Source organism: Gnatocerus cornutus, chromosome 2 (assembly GCF_029298725.1).
Source record: "Gnatocerus cornutus isolate USDA-ARS CGAHR chromosome 2, icGnaCorn1.1, whole genome shotgun sequence".
Classification (NCBI taxonomy): domain Eukaryota; kingdom Metazoa; phylum Arthropoda; class Insecta; order Coleoptera; family Tenebrionidae; genus Gnatocerus; species Gnatocerus cornutus.
In genome coordinates, this window is record NC_142234.1 from 9,880,501 (window position 1) to 9,898,777 (window position 18,277).

At 32.9% G+C, this 18,277-nt stretch overlaps 3 protein-coding genes and 1 long non-coding RNA gene across 4 annotated transcripts; 1 reads left to right on the plus strand and 3 right to left on the minus strand.

The window, feature by feature from the left end:
- The first annotated feature begins 1,766 nt into the window (after positions 1-1,766).
- LOC148178818 (uncharacterized) lies at positions 1,767-4,961 on the plus strand. Its single transcript, XR_015769592.1, has 2 exons — positions 1,767-2,439; positions 4,898-4,961. It is a non-coding gene; the product is annotated as an uncharacterized LOC148178818 (long non-coding RNA).
- Positions 4,962-12,444: 7,483 nt separating this feature from the next.
- On the minus strand, positions 12,445-13,316 carry LOC148178819 (trypsin-3-like). Its single transcript, XM_088029470.1, has 3 exons — positions 13,274-13,316; positions 13,070-13,229; positions 12,445-13,021 (listed from the first exon to the last, which is right to left on the minus strand). The coding sequence occupies exons 1-3, from the start codon at positions 13,314-13,316 to the stop codon at positions 12,445-12,447; spliced, it is 780 nt and encodes a 259-aa protein (XP_087885596.1).
- A 1,815-nt stretch (positions 13,317-15,131) lies between these two features.
- On the minus strand, positions 15,132-15,872 carry LOC148178820 (trypsin-1-like). The gene is made up of 2 exons (XM_088029471.1): positions 15,742-15,872; positions 15,132-15,693 (listed from the first exon to the last, which is right to left on the minus strand). The coding sequence occupies exons 1-2, from the start codon at positions 15,870-15,872 to the stop codon at positions 15,132-15,134; spliced, it is 693 nt and encodes a 230-aa protein (XP_087885597.1).
- A 1,251-nt stretch (positions 15,873-17,123) lies between these two features.
- Positions 17,124-17,982, minus strand: LOC148178821 (trypsin-1-like). The gene is made up of 4 exons (XM_088029472.1): positions 17,940-17,982; positions 17,722-17,881; positions 17,562-17,674; positions 17,124-17,518 (listed from the first exon to the last, which is right to left on the minus strand). The coding sequence occupies exons 1-4, from the start codon at positions 17,980-17,982 to the stop codon at positions 17,124-17,126; spliced, it is 711 nt and encodes a 236-aa protein (XP_087885598.1).
- Positions 17,983-18,277: the final 295 nt, after the last annotated feature.

Genomic DNA, 18,277 nt, shown 5'->3' on the forward strand with positions numbered 1-18,277 from the left:
CCCGTTCTTGCTATTTGTTGCTATTTCTTTTAAAAATGAAATGTTTTTTTTAAGTGTAATTTCTTGTCAAAACGAGCATAGTTCAGATTCCGGTCCAAACTTGAAATTTTCATTTTCCCAGGCTCGTGCTTTCCGTAGTCATCTTTGCACGGGCCGCAGCCCCCATCAGCGTGCTTTAATGAGATGCAATCTCGCAACCCTTCCGGCATTAGGGTCGCAAATCTCCAAACCCAGCAAACAAACCTCCTTTTGTGTTCGCAATAATAAAACACATTTTTCTTTTCCACTAGAGCATGGTTTATATCATATTTTTTTCCAGTGCGTTAAAAGGGTCTCTGAAGATCCTCAACGGGGTTGAAATTCAGTTTTTTTCCCGGGGTTGGAACGGATATATCGGCCATTATCATGCATATGTGCGCTTTTAGTATGCAGATGTGCCTCCGCATTTTTAATTTCGGGGGTAATCAGCCCCCTCTCTCGTTGTCGAAGCCACACCCTGAAGGGTTAAAGTGGAGTCAGTGGTTTGGTGGAGCGAAGACGAAGCAGGTTAGTGCATATTTCGTTTAATTGTTATTATTTCTGTAATTGTTTAATTAGGCAGTGGAGAAGACATGTGTATGGATGATTAATTAGCGAAACATTTTGTTAATTTAATAAAAACGTTGGTTGGAAGTAAAATGCTGGTTTGACAGGTAATTTGGTAAATTTGCATGTTGCCGCGAGGTGCAGATGTTCAGCAGGAATTACGATGGCCGATGTTAAAATGCGCCAATTATTGCAGGATGATGTTCAACACGCATTGTCCGAGTTATGCTAATTTTTACCGCTCGACGGGAAATCGATTTTAATTAAGGCGCGCGAGGAAGGTCGGCAACGTGTTTAAAAAAAAAAATTCTTATTTTGCCACGAGAATATTTGTCTCAAAATAAATGCTCAAATTTTTATTCGTAAAAATTTGAGAAAAAAATGTAATTGTGTCAAACAGCCTTTAGATAAAATTAAATCAAAATTAGAAAATTTTACAGCTCGTAGTAAAATTAATTATATAGATTTCAGATTTAATCAGGAATTAATTAGCCGAGTACTTGTAGTTGCCCATTTTATGAACATACTTCATTTATTAATTTATCATAAACAGTTTAATTAGTTCGCGTTTAATCTAATTTTAATGGATTTCTAAGGCATAAAACAGCATAATTGAATACCTAACTATAATTGCATAAAAAGTTAATTAACTAATTATACATTATAGAATAACATTAGAATCCTAGTTTCAAATTTTGGCGTAAGTATTTTTATAATATAAAACATATGTTTTTAAATGAAAAATTCTTTAAGAAGTACTCCTAAATTAACATAAAGTAGAAAAATGAAAAAGATGATAAAGAAGTTTTGCTTAGCTAAAGTCTAAACAAAAATTTAAAAATCATAGATAATCCATAAAAGCTCAAAATTAGTTAAAACTATAATTAAATTAAATGGAACCGAGAACATCAACCGTGAAATTAAATGACACAGTTCTTAGTTTGCAATTTGTAAGTTAATTTTGAAGATATAATCGAAATTTGATATTTAGATAAAGTTTCATTTTATCATGAACTTTTTGAACTGAATTGTGACAAAATCAAAGAGATTTTTCCACATCAAAAATTCCGTTATATTGAAAAACAACTTTCATTCGATGAATTTTCCGACGAAATGCATTCAAAGTTCAAATAACATTTAACCCACTGACCTCGCGAATCTTTATTAAATCAAGAATAAAGTTCACAAAGTAGTAAGTTTTCCGCGCACTTTCATTTTCACTTTATAAGTGCTTGGGTTATTACCGACTGGTATTTCCCATTTAAAAAATAGTTTACTTTTAGTTGTCTGGCAAAAGTTTTTGTGCGTTTTTTTAACAATACAATTTCTGTCAACCCAAGACCGAAGATTTCCAAATTCGAAAACATTCATTCCAATCAATGAAATCGATTTTTCTCGTAAATAAGGTATCGCCCGTAATTTGCCGCCTCTTTTAAAACATGTGTTTAAAGCGTTGGTCTCGGAATGAAAGCGAGAAGACGCAGCTTATTAGACGTCGCGACGCAACTCTCTGATTGGTCGTTAGGAGTGGGTGATTAGTACGCGTCTGGCGGCGTCGTCCATGACCCGCACAACACCTCCCAACTTACACTCTTCTCGCGACGGCAAATTTCGCGCGTCGAAAATGTAAAATGCAAAATCCTACCTTGAAGATGTCGCGGAGCTGTCGAAACGTTCTGCCACCCTCGCGTCGTGACTTCAAGTTGGCGAATGCGGCGAGCGTCGCGACGTGGGCTTCGCGAAGGCGTCCGTCTCGTTCTTGCCATCGCGGATTCCCTCAGTTGGACGGAGAACGTCGGACGCGCGCATGTTCAAGATGGCCGATTTCGGCGGCGTCGGAACGCTCATTTAGTGGTAAGTTTTGTCGGTAATTAGAACGTTAATTTAAGCACGGGATTTTAAGAGTGAATTTGCCGCTTTTTGGAGAGATTTTTGGCGGGTTTTTTTGGAGGTTTTTAGTGACGGTGGCGGCGGGGACGCCACCCTTGTATCGATTTTATTTCCGATGCGTGTGTTTGCTTCAACAATGGCGAATGGAAACGTGTAAACAAAAAGTTTCGGTGGATCGAATGTGTGGAGGGATTTCTAATGGAACAATAGGGCAATTTCATTTTCGTGGCCACTGTAATGGATTGAAGGCCCATTATGGACATAATTATTAAATTTTATTTTATTTCGACAATCGATAGGCGGTTGTGAGGTTTTGTCGGGGAAATAATGGGAAGACTATTAATAAATTGAGGTGAAAAAGGGCCACGAACCGGGGAAATTAAATTAATATTCAATTATCGAGATACAAAATTGGCTGGCATTTTACAAAAGTTCTTTCACAAAATTGCAGCTTTTATATTTAGCACTTTTTGAAATAAGGTTTACACAGCTCCTTTTCAGGCTAAATTGATCAAAAATAAAAAACTATTTTTCATTCGATAAATTAAAATTTTAAAATATGTACCTTTAACTAGATCAACTAACCAAATAACAGTTTAACCTTTTTAAAGACTAAAATAATTATAGCAACAGACTATTGTAATTTGTTTCTGGTTTCATCAACACTAATTTTATGTATTAATAATTTATTTATTAGATAGAGTTGTAAATTTTCTAACTTTGTAAAATATGTTAAAAATGTTATCCCTATTAGAAACAGTTATAAAATTAAGAAAAAGTTCCAGAATTAGCAACACAGTTTATTTAAAAAAAGCTGTAACAGTAGAAGCAACGACTCTAATAAATTAGAGAACAATATTTTGCAGCAACTGGTCTAATGAGACAAAATTCGGCATAATATAAATTTAATTTGATAAAAAATTTGATAAACCGGATTAAGACTGGTATTCAGTCAAGTTTTTAGGCAGCCTGTAGGTAGTTATTTTTGTATAAAGAAATTTCTCCAATTTTGTATTTATTTTACATCAAGATTTACAAAATTACACAAAATAATTTTGTAACTACCTTTTAAATAACAGTTATGCAAACATTTATACATTTACAAATATTAAATTATTATTTGCAGACGGGTACAAACAAAAAATTGGCGAACTACCGCAACCGTAACAAGTTTTAAGCAAATTAATTTATTGGTTAATTAATTAAACAAAAAAAAACACATTGCTGATAAACATATTAACCCGCAAAAAAAATATAAATAAAATGAAAAATGTTTCCTTCTGTGTACCTGTTTTAACTGAGAAGATTATATGATCAAACTAAATAGTCTGCACAATTATGTAAATTGGAGGTTCAAATTGGATAATTAAGATTCAATAATGATTCCTCGTTTAAGATTTTGGATTTACTGATGAGAGCAGAACTAAGCTAGACCTATAAAACTTTTTTGTTTTTGGTTCCATTGTATCATCAGTTATTCGCTTCCAATTGAGACACCCACTGCGAAAATTTCGTCCCTTAAATTTCCCATTTTCCTCGTTGAACCCTTTCGTGTGAACCCGTAACGGCCTCGTCCAGGTACTCTCTATTCAGTCCCGGCATGCAAATTTCTTCCCTCGGGTCCTTTGACAGTTTCTGAATGATATTTAAATAAGGTCGCGACTGCGGGTCCCATTCACATAATAATTTATCATTTTTCACAATCCGTTCGTTACCTGTCCCAAAGAATTCTCACATCGCGCCCCTTGGGCCCCGTAACCCGACCCTTCCATATGCAGATGTCGTCTTTACTACCTGCTGACTCCTTTGCATATGCTCTCTAACCTTGCGTCCGAGTGTCTCACAACCCTCTCAGGTAGACGTAGTCTTTTGTGGTGAAGGGCTGAGACACAAAAGGGTTGCTTATTTCAATTATGCGAGATGATAAAAAATGGGATTCGGAGCGGTCGCTGCGTCTTCGAGGGTTGCACAACTGTTGTGGATGATTTGAATACGGCAGTTCCGGCAACCCTCTCAGACAATGTGATTTATTAGGGCAAGCGCGGAAACGACAGTTGGCCAACCTGCTCAGACGGCGTGGAGGCCAAGGAGGCGGAAGAAGACTGTGAGGAACAGACAGACGGTCACAAGTTCAATAGCAAAGAATTAAAAACAAATCAGTTTAGTAGCTGCGGCTCTGTTATCAAAAATTGAAATCATGACATCCATTAGATTAATTTTTCACTCATACACCTTGTACCCCCTTTGTTGGACCCACTTATTAGTCGTGTTCACGCTGTAGAAAATTTATGTAAGTCCTTTTAGAACAATTAGTACTCATCTAGCGCTCGTAAACTGTCCCATTATGTCCACATCTGCCCAACCTACAATTAAAACAACAAATTTCCCATTATATCATACTAATTGTCTACTTTTATTCCAGACCTCGATGGACAACAAATCACCTGCAGGATCCATCATCGGCTACAATAAAAAGTACCACCCGTTTCGTGTTTTTTTCTTCTCCTTCTTTCCTAAATGCAAATACCGCCCGTTTATCAAAAATAATTTATTCATTACATCCATCTGATGAGATTAGATCGCACAAAGTGTGTCCTGATGGGTTACATAAAAATTACCATTTCTTCCGGTTGATGGGTCGGTATCGATGAACCGGAAGTGATCCAACTTGACGTATCCAATCAAACTCTCTACCTGCTTGGGGTTAGCATTTTATTTTGGGAATTTTGACCTCGAGTCTTAGCTCGATGACGATAAATGGTATTTATTGGGTCGTTTAACAGGTAAGTGTTGATCAATTCGATGACAATCGTTTTTTGGAGATTGGGATCACAATGGGAATTGTCTAATGGGATTGGAAAGCAAGTGCACGGTAAAAGATTAGTCATGAAAGTCCCAAAGGATCTGATCCACAAACCAAAATTCCTTTTTTAGTAAATAAAAAATTCGGATTTTACTTGTTTTATTTCCTAACCCCGCATTTAAAAAATAAAAAATTCATAGGTACCTATACATTATTTCCAAATTAATTAAATTAAAATAATTTATAGAAAATTTATAGTTTATCGAAGTAATAAATTTTCGAACGAAACAAAAAATAATGAAATAAACTGCTGAATAATTTCAACGTTAAAAATAATTTTATTTTTTCTACTTAGATTTTAACAAATTCTTGGCAGCCGTAATAAAAATATAATTAATTAAATTACATTACAGACTGTCCCAGAACTTTGCAAAGAACATCATAATAAATATTTAAAAATTTATTAATAAAACATTAGTTGTGATTGGTGAACTTTTCTGTTCTAATTTAAAAAATTTCTTTTTACAAACTCACAGATTACAAAACAGAAATTTGTGGTTATCGAGTTCTGGGACACCTCTGTATATGCATCAACCTATAGATAGCTAAAATTTAACTAAATATTTTAATTTTATTCTAATTGATTAAGAGTAAAGATTAACTTAATACAGATAATTCGAATTGGAAAAATTGTTTTAAATATGTAAAACTAATGAAGTTGAACATTTATTACCCACTTAATTTAAAAAATTGTTTTAAACAAAACAAGCAAAAATTCTCTAGTTTTCTTTACATCTGCAATGCGTCAAAACTGAATAAAAAAATGTGTTAATTCTGAATTTTCCAAAAAGATGTTATATCTGATTTTTTTTTCTCCAATTTTGATGCTGGCAATGTGGATGTCCCTAGAATGAGTCAACAGAAGATAGAAAAATTAATTTTTAAAAACTTAAAATTTAATATTGTTACCTACCTAAATTCACACATTATTTATACAATTTTTTTTTATTTATCCGTATACAGGACGTTAGATAACAATACGGTCATAGCAAAACGAACAATGAAGACAACTGTAAAAAGTATTTTTTTATAATTATTTGTAACCAATCAGAGATCAATTTACAAATCAATCATCAATCAAAGTCATTTTAGAAATTTTTTTGATTACCTAACGTTAAACTGACAGTTATTATTTTACACCAGTGACATAGTTGGTTCGTAATTGAGAAAAAAATAAACTTTTTTTGCCACACAAGTTATTAGGGTGATTACTGATTACATGTTTGTATTGACTACAATTTTGCAAAATTCGAAATTGATTTAATAAATTTAAATCGACGATTTTAAAGCCGTGCATTTTTTTAAATAAAATGAAAAAATGATCTAACACACATATTTAATTTTTCTGTTAATTACTAACAAAAATGTAGAAATAAATAAAAAATACTTAATTCTCTTAAAATTTATGGTAGACAATTAACTGATAAGATTATGTATTTAAATAAAGAATAAGGCTCAAAAGTCTTTCTGGAAAATTTTGTTAATAATCTCAATTTTGTTGTTGACCTTATTTCATTTCCTAATTAAATACAAAAAATGACTCTTTTCCACATTCCTGTAGTCGTTTGCACCTTTCGGCTCTAACTCATGATATCTTGAATAATAATGACTACCATTTTAAAATTAAAACTAACCATCATCTGCCCAATTTTACCCAAAAAAAATCTTAGCATCTGCGCATACCTTCTCATGCATTAAATATAACCACGTGTGTACGGAGCCGGATGATCTTCCACCGAAATCAGTTCCATTATCCAAACATGTCAATTATTCCAAAAATATCAAGTTTTTACGGCCAATGAAGCTATTATAACCTTAACAAGAGTACAACAAAAAATCCTGAATTTCAAATACCGTCTTGTCATGACAGATTTAGAGTAAAAAATAAAATAAAGATATCAGGTGAAGTATGAAGAAGTAATTATCGAAGATGACTTCTAGGAACTCGCTATGTGGATATGAAACTTTGTAGTAATGAGGAACTGCTTGATATGCGTAGGGGAGCAGTCGAAGTTCCGAATTTGGGCAGCTTCTAAAAATGGCCAACATAATTAGTATGATTTACAACCGAATTATAAATAAAATAAAATTTTATTTAAAAAACTTGCGGAATGTGGAATTAACTGAATTTATCTGACGCTTATTATTTGTATCGTTTTTTCTAATATGTATATTTTACACAAATAGTTTCGAAGTGCTTTAATGTACATTTTATTACTTGTATATCGTCAAGAATGATTTTATAGTCTAGATCTAATGATTTTTTTACGCGCGTTGTTTGGACATTTCCAACGATATGCTAATTTAGCACCCATTCTTTCACAGTGTAATTATTTAAATAAAACCGTCGTAAAATTTTAAATGCTCGTAAAAAACACAACAAATTAAAGCCGATCTCTGAAAATTGCGTTGATCTAGAGATCTGAGGCAACACAGTGGCGCCCTCTCTTTAGTAATAGCTAAACAATTGTCAAGGTTTGCACCCCAGCTACAAGCAGGTTTCTGCTCCTCCCACTTTTACCGGAAATAAGTTTCGAGCGTCTCGTTTTTAGTTCCGTAATTCCAATCATTAATCGTGAGCATTAACCGCGGCAAATTGCCGTTGAATGTTTAATAGGACTTCGATTAATTTAAGTGGATTAATTATTATTTAACCCACAGTAGTTCCCCTACGATGAAAATCTCAATTTGACGATAATACGTTCGGAAAACGTAATTTTCCGATTGGTTCCGACTCATTTATTATTGAACCATTAACGAGCTTGTAATAACGGTTTATCTGTATCTAATTTATAAAACAATGTCGGCTCACTAAATTAGAATTTAAATTGAAAAGGCGATTCGATCCGTGCATTAATGGCCGAAATGAAGCCTGTTTGGGTTGGTAATCTCCCGACAAATCTAATTTTGATTGCTGTCGAAAAGAATTTATTAAAATACTAAAAAAATTGATGGGTTTAACTGTGAAATTTGAAAGGATTATTAAATACAAATGTGAGGTGTAATCAACGAGGTGAACGGTTTCGGGACGAGTGATTTGGTTAGGATAATGGTAATGAAAAAGGGAAAGTAATCAAGGTGGAAAAAATTGTGTGGTTAGCTGTTAGGTTTTGCGTGACAAAATTCGGTTTTACTGGGTAATTTTTGATTGAGTAGGCATATAAATTAGGGGTGGTTTTGGCATCAAATCAATTAAGCAAAAATTAATAAAATGAAAAAGCTTTTTTAACAAAAAAAAACAATAATTTAATGATTTCCACGTAATTAATTATACATACCAACATAATTAATTTATTGGCCTTGCGCATTAATTTGTTTTTCTGCAGCTTTTTAAAAATTACAAAGATATTGATATAAGTATCAATAAGAGTTTCCCAAATTTATTATATATTTTCTTTTTTAAAAAAACCGTAGGAAATTTTGGTTTATTATATTTCAGAAGTTACAAGAAACTATTGATTTTAAATTAAAATTAAAATTAAATTAAAAATTTAAGAAGAAAACTTCTAGAGCTTAGTGTCTAAATTGTCGTGTTTTTTTTGCTTTAACTTAGTCTACTTTTTTTGTAAATTAATAATTACTTTCAGTAATTAATTAATAAATTAACTTCACTCATCATGAACCAAAAAATTGACGAGCGATGTAATAAGACTAAATCAGATAAGAAAATAATAAAAATCACGGAACCGGCTATACATCATTCTTTACATTTGTAAAGTACGGACAATTTCATGTGAAATTTTGACCAATTTTGTCTTTTGTTTAGTATAAATAATTTAACCAAATTAATATAGAAAAGTGGCAAAATAGTGATTGATATTTATAAACACATTGTCTTTTGCATATTTTATTTTAGGTTAATAGAACTAAAAAATAGAAGCACTACAGTATAACTTCGGTAATTCGAATCAATAATCATTGTTACAAGAAGCATCTCTACACATTTATCAGTTTTTTTCTCAAAAATACATTTAATGCAGCATTTTTTGCAAAAAGACAATCAAGTGAAAGAACATGTGTTTATTTAACTATTTAACTATTTTGAAGAAACATTTTGAATGCAAATTATGTATTGTTAGTTTAATAAAAACTTTAAAAACATGCAATTGGTTTATCGAACTACATTTACTTCATCTTTTTGAACATAAAAAATAATGTTAAATGATTGAGATGTTTGGAATAACAAAAAATAATTTATACCGTAATTCAATTCGCAATAAAATAAAATAAAAATTTAAAAAAAAATCCGTAGCGCGACGTTCGCAAATTGTCACTTCACTGTTTGTAGTTCACTGTCCCTCTTCACTACTAAACTCGTTCCTTCCATTGTTTTCATTAAAAGTCCATTAAAATTCCTTCTTTTTCTTCACTTTTATCTATGTCGTAAAAACACCCCATTAAAGCTGACAAATTATCAAGCATTCAACTTAACCCACATTCAAGCATAAATTTATTCGAGCAGGTCCCATTGGAGGTAATAATTTCCATTACCCAGCCATTGTTGGCATCACTTATTATTTATTTAAATACACCAGTGCGGTCATCACATGCTGACCGTTGGCTATATTGGTTCTATAAGAGAGGCTTAACGACGCAGGACACCTGCCATCTACGCAGAGGGCGGCCATCAGGAAACAGATGATTTACTTTTATTAATAATATGCGATCAACATAAATAACATCCAACGTAGTTTACGATAGTAGCCGATACTACCTACTTACCACCGCTCTTAATGCTTTGTAATTGGATCCTATAAAACTTCTATCATCGTTTATTATCGGAAAGTGGAAATTATCGGTCCTGGAATAGAGAAGGATTTTTCTGAAAAAGAAGAAAATAAACTATGTCTTGTGCCGGAGAACAAACGCCCAAGATTGCTTTCAGGAGATTTCTAATTGTATGTATTAAATTTAGTAGAAAAAATTGGAGCAATGTGGTCTTAGTCTTTGTGTGAGTGGTGTCCTTGCGTCCACACAAGAACCCAACCCGAAAGCTCATGTCAAACACACCCATAAACCATCGCCGACAACATCTTCCACATTCTCTTCCTCCATCATGAATTTCCCTGATTTTTGCCGTTTGTGCAACCATCAGCTCCGAGATTACAAGATTAACCGTACGCAATTTCACAAGAGCAATTTATCAAGGCGGCGAGGTCGTGCGGTATGTGGGTAACGCGATACATCCAAGCAGGCCGCGCAAACAAGTGCATCTTGACCTCGGACAACTTGATCTACGACACAATAAAGCACATACTTTGGCAAGGAGACTCCTGTCACTTCCTCGTCATCTACCTTCACTTTTGTATTTACATCGTGCTGCCAAAAGTCATTATTTTTAGCTAGTGAGGTTGGTAACCCTGCATGAGAGCGACCTCTGGCTAATTGGTCGAGCTTTGGAATCTTAATCGTAATGCGTTCACAAAGTAAGCATTTTATGGACGTGGAAAATAGAAAAAGGATCGCGTGAAGGTCTAATAATGGCGAGGGTTGAACACTTTGACTAAATTAACTTCTGGAAAGATGCAGCGTTATCAGCGTATCAACATCGTTAGATTGGGAGTTTATGGGCTTCGGTGGGCTGGAGGACGTGACGAAGGCGCACCTTGCTGATACTGCGCCCCCATGCCCGATGGGGCCATAAAACTGTAAACGAAGCACAAACGACGACTCTAAAATTGTAATCAATAAGACTACGATTATAAAAATATGCCTTGAAAATGACAACGTTATAAATTATTAGGAAGTTTTATAAAGTTTTGTCTTACGATAAGCGATGGAAAAGTTGCCAACGTAGGTCGAATATGGACAATCCATCAAGTAAATAAGAAGTTACGACCGGCTGTATATTTTATGTTTTAATATTAACATCGCAACATTCCTATCTAATGTCAACTAGGTACTTATAATAATATGACACCTTCAAAACCAAAACCACAAAGACAACTTAATAAGAATAATTTATGTTTAATTAAGTATTAATTAAGTTATTGAACAATAGTAATTACATACTAAGAGAAAGAAGATTATTTTCTGGACCGAGTGTTATTTTCTGGCATCCGAAGGATCGAAACTAAGAGTCAGAAAAGCATTCTTTTTCGTGGTTTATATTATTTACTTCTTTTACTACTAGCTCATTAACGTCCACAAAGATAGATGACTTAATCTCACTTTGTCACTATTTAATGCTGATTTCATGTGAGTATGCTGCTGGTGTAAAAAAAAATTGAGGTGAGGTAGAGAAGTCTCGAGATATAAATATCGTCATTTGCAATTGTTGATTAATAGCTATTTAACAAACAAGTTGGTTAATGAAAGCGATTAAAATTTGAGCGATTTTAACCGTCACGAACGTAGACACGAATATTCCGGTAATTGAATATTGAAAAATTGATCAAAAAACGAAAATTGGTACAAAGGTGGTTATGCAACCAAATATACAAAAACTAAAGTGTGTATGATGGATGTGCTAGATGTATCCGCAGTTGTCAAATTTGAGTGTAATTCCAAACGATGTATATCGAGCTAGGAGTCTCTATGTGAAGTCTAAAAATCGTCGTTTTAATTTGATATTAGTAAACAAACAGATCCAGGGTCTTCAGAACCGCGGCTTCAGATCACTATTGAATTTATTGAATTGCGTGTGTAATTGGTTGCCTATATAAACACATTCGTTAATAGCCCACTTTAATGTATGATTTTAACCGACAAATCATGCATTAATAGTGCCTAAAAACAAACGATCGCCGGAAAAACATTTTAATCTACAACCAAAAAAAGTCATTATTTTTGACACATACATTACATTGTTTCCATCCCTACGAAATATTTAGTTTAATATAGGCAACCTAAAATACCCTTTTTCTTTATCTACTTGTAAGAAAAAAATCTAGTTTCACTGATCGGAAGCAGACGAAAAAAAAGTATTTTTAATGGACAAGCCAATCAAGTGTTTCCCAGAAGATGTAAAAAATTGTGAGAAATACATGTACATAAATTTATTTAGTTCAATTATATTTTGTAATAAATGTGGACGTCAGTATTAAAAAAAGATCAATTTAATGTACATTTTATACGAAGCGTCATACAAGTTTCAGTAGTCATGGTTAGAGTCCAGTTATTTCTTTAATAAACTGACGTATGGGCGGATGTGCCACACTTGTATAAACAGTCGGAGATTTGTTACTACAATCTTTAATACCCCAAGAGTCCAGACCAAGAACAATATTGCTATTTTTTAATACTAGAGGGCTCCCAGAATCTCCAGAACATGTACGTAGATACTTTTTTTTATTCAAAGTACATATTATGTCATCACTGATGCTTTTGGCAATCCAATGGCCATCGGTAAACAATGACTTGCAACCGCTGTTACTTATAAGGTAGACCTCAATACTCTTCAAACAGTAACTATTTTTCTGAGATTCTGTTCTACCCCAACCAGACACTGTTACTGGAGTTAAAGGTGGCCACTGTTGGTCTGAAGATGGAAGAGTTACTGGTACTGCCTTATGTTCTGTGCCTAATGTGAGACGTGTGATCGAAATAATGACTATGTCGTAACGAACGCGATAACTTTCACTATATTTGGGATGTTCGTATTTTTGTTCACCTTTAACCACTTGACCACCTTCATTCTTAATACTTGATCCGGCTCTAATACTTATTGCAGTTGCAGAACGGCTGAAAATAAATGATTTATAATAGTAAATGCGCATGTGTAAATTTTACTTGAAAGTGCAGTGAGCAGCGGTCATAACAAATCTATCATTTAAGATAGCACCACTACAAAAAGTGTGATTAATTAAAATAAAAACTTGAAAAGGAGCTTGAGAAATAATATCGATTTTTTGTCCATTTATAATTTTCTGGTCCAACAGATGAATGGAGGCTACTAATTAAATTTAATACTTATAAAACAAAAATGAAACATACCTATTACAGTTATAGCAAAGATAAATGAAATGTAGTTCGTCATTTTAAACTACTTAATCTACCAAAGTTCCGTCTTTATACAGAAAGTTCAGAATTGAGTCCAGACCCACGTTTTGTCATAAAATCAGTTTTTAGATCTTGATAGCAATTTTTATTTCATCTGATTTGGGTAGTAGATATTAAAATTAATGTACCAATTTGGTGCAAGTTTTACAATTGTTTATAGAAAATGTGGTATAGACCTAAAAGCACGTTAAACATACAGGTGTTCCAGAACGCTTCCACCTCTTTAAATGGAAAATTCTCCATCAAAATCTAAGTTGATTGTCGTATCGCACAATTTTAGGCATTTATAGTATTTAAATTAGAAACATTTAAAGTTAACCATTCCCAGCGCATTTTTGTACAGTTTAAGGAAATATTCTCGCAGGTATACATGTGTCCCAAAACTCGCGCCCCAGAGAGCAAAGGAGGGTGGCGACAGCAATTCAGAGAGTAAATTTCAAAATAAAAATTGATTAAGTCTAATAGTATTCGAGAAAGGATAAAAAATTAACAAACAAATCCGGAAAAATTTTCTAAAAGTGGAGTTATGCCACCCCAATTTCCTAGACAACAACGGTGTAATGATCATCTGACCAATAGATGATAGTATGTGTCCATAGTTACCAATTTTCAAATTCTGTTCAGTCAATTTTTTTTCTTATCTTGATTATTTTTTAAGCTAAAAAATGTTTGTTTTGAAATTGTGGTTCCAAATTGTTGCCTCTATAAGCTCTTTCTCTTTAGGGCGTGAGTTCTGGGAGACCTGTAGAACAAAGCAACAGAATGCTATCTAGCAATTTATAGGCTGTGATTGGCCAACTTAAAGTGCTTGTAACTCAAAAACTGTAAGGAACCTGAGCAATGAGCAATACGAAAATCAACTCAGATTTTGATGAAGAATTTCCCGTTAAAAGAAAGTGCAAGCTTTCTGGAAAATTTTTATCGTCGAAAAACACTTTTCAGCAATCTTTTGTAGAGTGGTCTAAGACTCGTGACCCAGAAAACAAGGAAAAACGTCGACAACGTACATTCAAATTGACGTAATCAGGTCTAGTGCTAACCATTTGTTGTAAAAACGCAAAAAACTACGTTTTACAAAAATCAAAATTGAGAAATCGGTGGTAAACTTAACCTGTTAAGTTCCTTTTATCGCCAAACGCATATAAAAATGTGAATTAAAAATATGGTACCGAGATATTTAATAATTCATAAAAATAATTTTAATCCTAGTAAGATTTATGACAATTGCTTCTGAATCGCACGACTTTTTAACAATAGAGGCGTGTTTGTGGTCCAAGTGAACATTACTGATAACATATCTGTCTATCACTAACTTAAGATGGAACCATCACAGAAAATATGAGTTGTATAAACAAGAACTTGATAAAAATCTGGAGAAACAGCAGTTTCGTGTTCATTGTTTTCCAATAGATTTGTTGACGCTACAATTAAATTCAGTATAACAAAAAAAGACAAATAAAACATACCAATAGTTACGACTAAGCAAGAAATGTAGTTCTTCATTTGGGACTGCTGAATCTACCGCAGCCTGTGTTTATATTAAAAAATTCCAGAATTAACGTTTACTTTTGTTATAAAATCGGTTTTCTAGTTTTTATGACGATTTTATAGCAATTTTTATTTCTTGTGGTTTACCATTAAAATTTATGTTTTATGATACAAATTGCGTATTATACATTTTCTACTAACCTGGTAGAAAATCTTATTTTTGGGAAATATTCACTTCAAGTGATTTACAATCTAATCAGTGTGCTTCTATTTATTAAACATTTTACATTAAATATAAAAATGTTTAGAGTCCAGTTCTTTCTGTTATAAAATCACGTATTTCTGGATGGGCCACTCTTGTATAAATTTCTGGGAACTCATTATTACAATCTCCAATACCCCAAGCGACGAGACCAACAAGAGTGTAACTATTTTGCAATACCAGAGGTCCTCCGCCATCTCCTAAACAACTGATTGCACGCTTCTTTTTATCAAAAGTGCACATCATTTCTTCAGTGACGTCGTTATTTTCTTTTAGCAACGACTTACATTGATCACTATCTATTAGTAGGGTTTTAGCTCTCCTCAAGTAGACAACATTTTCACTAGACTCCGAATTACCCCAGCCAGATACTGTGACCACAGTTGAAGCTGGCCACGTACGACCTGACAAAGGAAGTGACACTGGTAATGCGTTATGTCTTTTAGATAATTTCAGAGATTGAACCAAAAGAATTGCTACATCGAAATGAGAACCATTTGAATTATAATTTGGATGCTCGAATTTTCGTTTGACTTGGACCACTTGGCCACCTTTGCTCCTAAAAGACGATCCAGCTCTAACTGTTGTTTTATTTATAGGATGACTAAAAGTAAAAGATTTTGAACAATTCGTGTGAGATTGTTAGGTTTACGTGCAGGTGCATTGAGCAGCAGTGATGATAAAATTATGACTTAAGATGGAACCACCGCACTGAAATTTTTTGTAAATATGAATCGAAACTTGGTAAGGAGCTTGAAAAATAGCGACTTCGTGTCCATTCATGATTCGGTTGTCCAAAAAATTAGTAAAGGCAGCTACAATTAAATTAAATTAAGTAGGTAAGTAGGTAAGTACACAAAAAAAAGCAAACATACCTGTAATAGTTACTATAACCAAGAAAATTGAAATGTGAGACTTCATCTTGGACTGCTTAATCTGCAGAAGTTCTGTAGTTTTATACTAAAATTTCAGGGTTAGTGCTCAGGTCGTGAAGCATGCTCTGACATAACGTCAGTTTAAAATTTTTACGACCGCGTGACAGTACTTAGTATGATTTGAATAGGACGTGGAACACGCTGGTTGTAAATTTTATCATGTTATTATAGACCAAATTAATAATGAAACAACCTTACAGAAAAATAATCTTATAATTTTTTTATCGATTGGCAATTTGTATTACTGCGTAAATGGATATTGTATTGACTGTCTCCCCCATTTTCAAAAAATTTCCAAAAATATTTCCGAAGAAATCTTCAAAAATCGCTAAAGACACTTAAAAAGAGACTTTTAAATACATAATTGCTAAAAATTTATAGAATATCTAGAGAATCCTTACAAAACTTTTAATGAATTTTCAAAGAATTAGGTAACGAGGAAGTAATAAAAAATTGACAAAGAATCTCTAAATATTTTTTACAGTCTCTTTATCGAATTCTTCAAAAAAGTGTAACCAAAAAAGATCTCCAAGCAATAGATAAGGTTTCTAATCTCCAGAGAATATTGTTTAAAAAATTTTAGAAGGCTTTCTGATAAAGCTTAATATAATTTCCAAAAATTCTTTTAAAGAACTTTTCCCCAACAAAACTCGAAAAAATTCTTTCAAAAAATCAGACAATCGTCAAACACTGTGTATTAATTTTCTGTAAATTCAGAATTTCTTTACGTTTGTTCTTGGAATGTTTAGACTTTTTCAGTTAGTTGTATGTACCATATTCTGTTTTGAAAAAAGATCTACGAGAAATATCCAAGAATTTTAAAGAGTCTATTTCTTATATTAAATTTTTTTTCTCTAATAAAGTCCCCAAAGTGCCTTAATTAATTCTTTTAATCAGAGATAGCTATAGATAATAATAATAATGTTGTTAGGTTTAAAAAATGTGCTCCAAAATAAAAAAAAAACTTTTCTTACAACAGAGAGTCAATACACAAGATTTGATACATTACAGAATTTATTACTCCACGATGTGTCACTTTTCAATTAAATCAATATTTATTGGTCTAATTACGTAACTTAATAAATATTTTTTATATTATTTAGAGTCCAGTTTTTTCTTTAATAAATAACCGTACACCAGGATGTGCCACTTTTGTATAAACTTTCGTAGATAATTTAGAAAATTTTATGCCAAAGGAAACAATTCCAATTAGAGTATTGTTGTTCTTTATTACTAAAGGACCCCCAGAACCTCCGAAAGAAGGACCAGCATTCGCCTTTATATTGGAAGTACATATCATTTCTTCTGTAACTAAATAAATAATATCCAACTCGCATTCTCTGTTGCTTATAAGAAAAACATCAGCACTCCTCAAGTGGCGAACATATTCACTATATTTTGTTTGACCCCAACCAGTTACTGTCACCCTAGTGGAAGGTGGCCACGTTTGACCTGAAGACGGAAGGGTCACTGGTAATGCATTATATTCGTTACCTAATTTTAAACGTTGAAGCAAAAGAATTGCTACATCGTTAACTAAATAGTTTGTAAATTGAGGATGTTCGTATTTTCGTTTTGACTTTAACCACTTGGCCACCTTCGTACAGAAGATACGATCCTGCTCTAACCGTCATTTGAGATGGAAGTGCTCTAAAAAAAAAGATTTTGTACTGTGGATGCGTAATTGGAAGGTTTACTCCAAGACACAGTGAGCAGCAGTGATGACAAATTTATGATTTAAGATGGAACCACCACATCGGAACATATCGTTTACATAGAGTGAAACTTGGAAAGGAGCTTGGACAATATCGATTTCTTGTCCATTTATAATTTTGTTGTTGAATTTATAAGTTGAAGCTGAACATTTAATTAAATTCAGTGAGTGCAAATATAAAAAATTAGAACAGTTACATACCAAGAGTCGCTGCAAGAAAGAAAACTAAAATGCAGGTTTTCATTCTGAAACTTAACCTGTGCAGAATATCTGTCTTTTTATTCAAAAATATTATAATTAACACTCATGATGAACCACGTTTTGCATTACACCGAGTTTTATTTTTTACGACTTCGTGATACTAATTTTTTTCTTTCTGATTGAATATCAAATGTACGAAAATTTTAATTAGTAGGTAGGAAGTGTTTACACAAAAATTCGAAAAATGTTAAAAATTATAAGATTTTAGGCGCGTTGCGACGTCAAACTATTGGTGATAAAAAAATTGACTCTAGATCTTGATCAATTAAAAATAAACG

Coding starts and splice junctions, on each gene's coding strand:
- LOC148178819 (XM_088029470.1), bottom strand. CDS start 13,316: ATGACGAACTACATTTCATTTATCTTTGCTATAACTGTAATAG. Junction 13,230..13,273: donor CTTTGCTATAACTGTAATAG/GTATGTTTCATT, acceptor TTTAATTAGTAG/CCTCCATTCATCTGTTGGAC. Junction 13,022..13,069: donor GCTGCTCACTGCACTTTCAA/GTAAAATTTACA, acceptor ATTTATTTTCAG/CCGTTCTGCAACTGCAATAA.
- LOC148178820 (XM_088029471.1), bottom strand. CDS start 15,872: ATGAATGGACACGAAGTCGCTATTTTTCAAGCTCCTTACCAAGTTTCG. Junction 15,694..15,741: donor GCTGCTCAATGCACCTGCAC/GTAAACCTAACA, acceptor TTTTACTTTTAG/TCATCCTATAAATAAAACAA.
- LOC148178821 (XM_088029472.1), bottom strand. CDS start 17,982: ATGAAAACCTGCATTTTAGTTTTCTTTCTTGCAGCGACTCTTG. Junction 17,882..17,939: donor CTTTCTTGCAGCGACTCTTG/GTATGTAACTGT, acceptor TTAAATGTTCAG/CTTCAACTTATAAATTCAAC. Junction 17,519..17,561: donor CTCAATTTACAAACTATTTA/GTTAACGATGTA, acceptor GTTTAAAATTAG/GTAACGAATATAATGCATTA.